Source organism: Electrona antarctica, assembly GCF_951216825.1.
Source record: "Electrona antarctica genome assembly, chromosome: 6".
In the NCBI taxonomy this organism is placed as follows: Eukaryota; Metazoa; Chordata; class Actinopteri; order Myctophiformes; family Myctophidae; genus Electrona; species Electrona antarctica.
This window is the reverse complement of record NC_136811.1, coordinates 57,967,593-57,970,221: the sequence shown is the minus strand read 5'-3', so window position 1 is coordinate 57,970,221 and position 2,629 is coordinate 57,967,593. Positions and strand designations below refer to the sequence as shown.

Below are 2,629 nucleotides of genomic sequence, written 5' to 3'. Positions count from 1 at the left end.
TGGAGAAGCCCTCCATTGCCTTCTACATAAATTGCCAGGCACGGCTTACACTATCACTGCCTATGCGTGTTCACTTCGGGTCTGCCTTCACATATGGTGCTGTGTACGGGTAGAGGCAGAAACAAAACAGGGAGGACTGACCATAACAAGCATTTGTTATTAATAACCTCGCCTAACCCCCAGCCCCACCACCCCCCCGAGGGGCAATGCAGCAGCAGAGCCCCCAGCCAGAGGAGGAGCTAGTGGAAGGAGGAAGCCTTCCCGTGTTCCTGTTCCCCACAGAGCTGGTGTTCTACGCCGACCATCGCCCCTCTCACGAGCAGGCGCTCACGCTCTACAACCCCTACGAGTTCTCCCTGACGTTCACAGTGCTGTGCACGGCGCCCGACAGGTACGCGGTGGTGGACGCGACCGGCGTCGTGAAGCCACGGTGCTGCGTGGACATCGTGATCAGACATCGAGACGTGCGGGCCCGTCACTACGGCGTCTGCGACAAGTTCCAGCTACAAGTACTGGCGTCCGAGCGGAGCCGGGCGAACAAGGCTTCGGGTGGTCGTAAAGAGGTGACGGCTACTTTGCGTCCCTCGGCCACAACGATGCGCGAGGCGGCAGGAGGCACCGCCGCCCGGCCTCGAGGTGAGGCGGCAGGAGGCACCGCCGCCCGGCCTCGAGGTGAGGCGGCAGGAGGCACCGCCGCCCGGCCTCGAGGGGAGGCGGCAGGAGGCACCGCCGCCCGGCCTCGAGGGGAGGCGGCAGGAGGCACCGCCCCCCGGCCTCGAGGGGAGGCGGCAGGAGGCACCGCCCCCCGGCCTCGAGGGGAGGCGGCAGGAGGCACCGCCCCCCGGCCTCGAGGGGAGGCGGCAGGAGGCACCGCCGCCCGGCCTCGAGGGGAGGCGGCAGGAGGCACCGCCCCCCGGCCTCGAGGGGAGGCGGCAGGAGGCACCGCCGCCCGGCCTCGAGGGGAGGCGGCAGGAGGCACCGCCGCCCGGCCTCGAGGGGAGGCGGCAGGAGGCACCGCCGCCCGGCCTCGAGGGGAGGCGGCAGGAGGCACCGCCGCCCGGCCTCGAGGGGAGGCGGCAGGAGGCACCGCCGCCCGGCCTCGAGGGGAGGCGGCAGGAGGCACCGCCGCCCGGCCTCGAGGGGAGGCGGCAGGAGGCACCGCCGCCCGGCCTCGAGGGGAGGCGGCAGGAGGCACCGCCGCCCGGCCTCGAGGTGAGGCGGCAGGAGGCACCGCCGCCCGGCCTCGAGGTGAGGCGGCAGGAGGCACCGCCGCCCGGCCTCGAGGGGAGGCGGCAGGAGGCACCGCCGCCCGGCCTCGAGGGGAGGCGGCAGGAGGCACCGCCGCCCGGCCTCGAGGTGAGGCGGCAGGAGGCACCGCCGCCCGGCCTCGAGGGGTGGCGGCAGGAGGCACCGCCCCCCGGCCTCGAGGGGAGGCGGCAGGAGGCACCGCCGCCCGGCCTCGAGGGGAGGCGGCAGGAGGCACCGCCGCCCGGCCTCGAGGGGAGGCGGCAGGAGGCACCGCCGCCCGGCCTCGAGGGGAGGCGGCAGGAGGCACCGCCGCCCGGCCTCGAGGGGTGGCGGCAGGAGGCACCGCCGCCCGGCCTCGAGGGGTGGCGGCAGGAGGCACCGCCCCCCGGCCTCGAGGGGAGGCGGCAGGAGGCACCGCCCCCCGGCCTCGAGGGGAGGCGGCAGGAGGCACCGCCGCCCGGCCTCGAGGTGAGGCGGCAGGAGGCACCGCCCCCCGGCCTCGAGGGGAGGCGGCAGGAGGCACCGCCGCCCGGCCTCGAGGGGAGGCGGCAGGAGGCACCGCCCCCCGGCCTCGAGGGGAGGCGGCAGGAGGCACCGCCCCCCGGCCTCGAGGGGAGGCGGCAGGAGGCACCGCCCCCCGGCCTCGAGGGGAGGCGGCAGGAGGCACCGCCCCCCGGCCTCGAGGGGAGGCGGCAGGAGGCACCGCCGCCCGGCCTCGAGGGGAGGCGGCAGGAGGCACCGCCCCCCGGCCTCGAGGGGAGGCGGCAGGAGGCACCGCCCCCCGGCCTCGAGGGGAGGCGGCAGGAGGCACCGCCCCCCGGCCTCGAGGGGAGGCGGCAGGAGGCACCGCCCCCCGGCCTCGAGGGGAGGCGGCAGGAGGCACCGCCCCCCGGCCTCGAGGGGAGGCGGCAGGAGGCACCGCCCCCCGGCCTCGAGGGGAGGCGGCAGGAGGCACCGCCGCCCGGCCTCGAGGGGAGGCGGCAGGAGGCACCGCCGCCCGGCCTCGAGGGGAGGCGGCAGGAGGCACCGCCGCCCGGCCTCGAGGGGAGGCGGCAGGAGGCACCGCCCCCCGGCCTCGAGGGGTGGCGGCAGGAGGCACCGCCCCCCGGCCTCGAGGGGAGGCGGCAGGAGGCACCGCCGCCCGGCCTCGAGGGGAGGCGGCAGGAGGCACCGCCCCCCGGCCTCGAGGTGAGGCGGCAGGAGGCACCGCCCCCCGGCCTCGAGGGGAGGCGGCAGGAGGCACCGCCCCCCGGCCTCGAGGGGAGGCGGCAGGAGGCACCGCCGCCCGGCCTCGAGGGGAGGCGGCAGGAGGCACCGCCCCCCGGCCTCGAGGGGAGGCGGCAGGAGGCACCGCCCCCCGGCCTCGAGGGGAGGCGGCAGG

The 2,629-nt window shown here is 77.6% G+C and overlaps 1 protein-coding gene across 1 annotated transcript; it reads left to right on the top strand.

The window, feature by feature from the left end:
* Positions 1-206: 206 nt before the first annotated feature.
* Positions 207-1,720, top strand: LOC306925196 (motile sperm domain-containing protein 1-like; the record flags this gene model as incomplete). Its single annotated transcript, XM_079503887.1, has 2 exons — positions 207-672; positions 1,686-1,720. The coding sequence occupies 2 exons, from the start codon at positions 207-209 to the stop codon at positions 1,718-1,720; spliced, it is 501 nt and encodes a 166-aa protein (XP_079360013.1).
* Between the last annotated feature and the right edge of the window lie 909 nt (positions 1,721-2,629).